The 944-nt window shown below is 44.0% G+C and overlaps 1 protein-coding gene across 1 annotated transcript in view; it reads right to left on the reverse strand.

Annotated features, from left to right (window-relative positions):
* Positions 1-944, reverse strand: part of LOC106534629 (coagulation factor XIII A chain) — a gene marked incomplete at its 3' end in the record, with an annotated part of 11,067 nt that overhangs the window by 2,828 nt on the left and 7,295 nt on the right. The window contains 2 exon segments of the mRNA XM_014031328.1: positions 260-434; positions 847-944. Coding sequence (XP_013886782.1) covers positions 260-434; positions 847-944 — 273 coding nt within the window.

The raw sequence follows: 944 nt of genomic DNA on the forward strand, positions 1-944 counted from the left end.
GAGCCACTGAGCTCTCTGGAAAGTCCACCACAGACCCACCAGATGGAGTCCCTGGTCCTGCGTTTGTCAGGCGAGCCATCAGGCAGGAAGATGAGTTCGGTCTTCAGGTTCCCCGTGTTGTCGTGGGCCGAGTTGAAGTTGGTGATGAGCCTCGCTGGGATCCCGAGGCTGCGCATAACTGGACCAACAGGTAACAAATAAGTCATTTCTATCAGAGTCATCAACCAGTCCCACGAGTGGTTTAAGAATCTGGTCTTACAGGTGTTCAGGACGCCAGCATACACCCAACACTGAGCGAAGCCAACAGGAGCACCAGTGTTTTGGTACTGAAGAAGGATTTTGGCACTTCCTGTCCAGGATGTTGGGGCTGTGCCCATGGAGAAATCCTCCCCCCATTTTCCAATCAGCACACCATTATCATCCTGAGAGTTGATCTGATGACAGAAATAAGAAGACTCAGCTGATTTAAGCAACAACAATTCACCAAAATAAAGCTCATTTAACAACAGTCCAAATATAATTCATCTAAATGCAATAAGATTCTTAATTACAAGTTAATCCAGCACAACCCATACCCAGTCAGTGCAGTCAGACTCAGGACTTTGTTTTTAATAAAAAACAAAATACCTAGATAAAAATCACGAAAGACGTTTTGTACACGTGTGTACTACACTGTCAGTATTAGCTGAAGAACCAATTTAAGTGTATTTCTGTTTTTTCTAAAGTTTAAAAGATTTAAAAACAGAAGGACTGATTAGATGAACTGTTAGCTGATCCTTTAGAACTAAACCTCATTAAAAACTGAAATGTGACTGTTGGAAATCCTCTCCTGCTCCTGGTTCTCACCATGGCGGATGCCGTCCTAAGAACTTTGACAATATCACCGCGACTTTCAATCGGCATCTGGCAGGTGTCCAAGATGTAGATACAGGCATCCAGAACGC

The sequence above is a fragment of the Austrofundulus limnaeus genome, unplaced genomic scaffold (assembly GCF_001266775.1).
Source record: "Austrofundulus limnaeus strain Quisiro unplaced genomic scaffold, Austrofundulus_limnaeus-1.0 Scaffold1227, whole genome shotgun sequence".
NCBI classification, from domain to species: domain Eukaryota; kingdom Metazoa; phylum Chordata; class Actinopteri; order Cyprinodontiformes; family Rivulidae; genus Austrofundulus; species Austrofundulus limnaeus.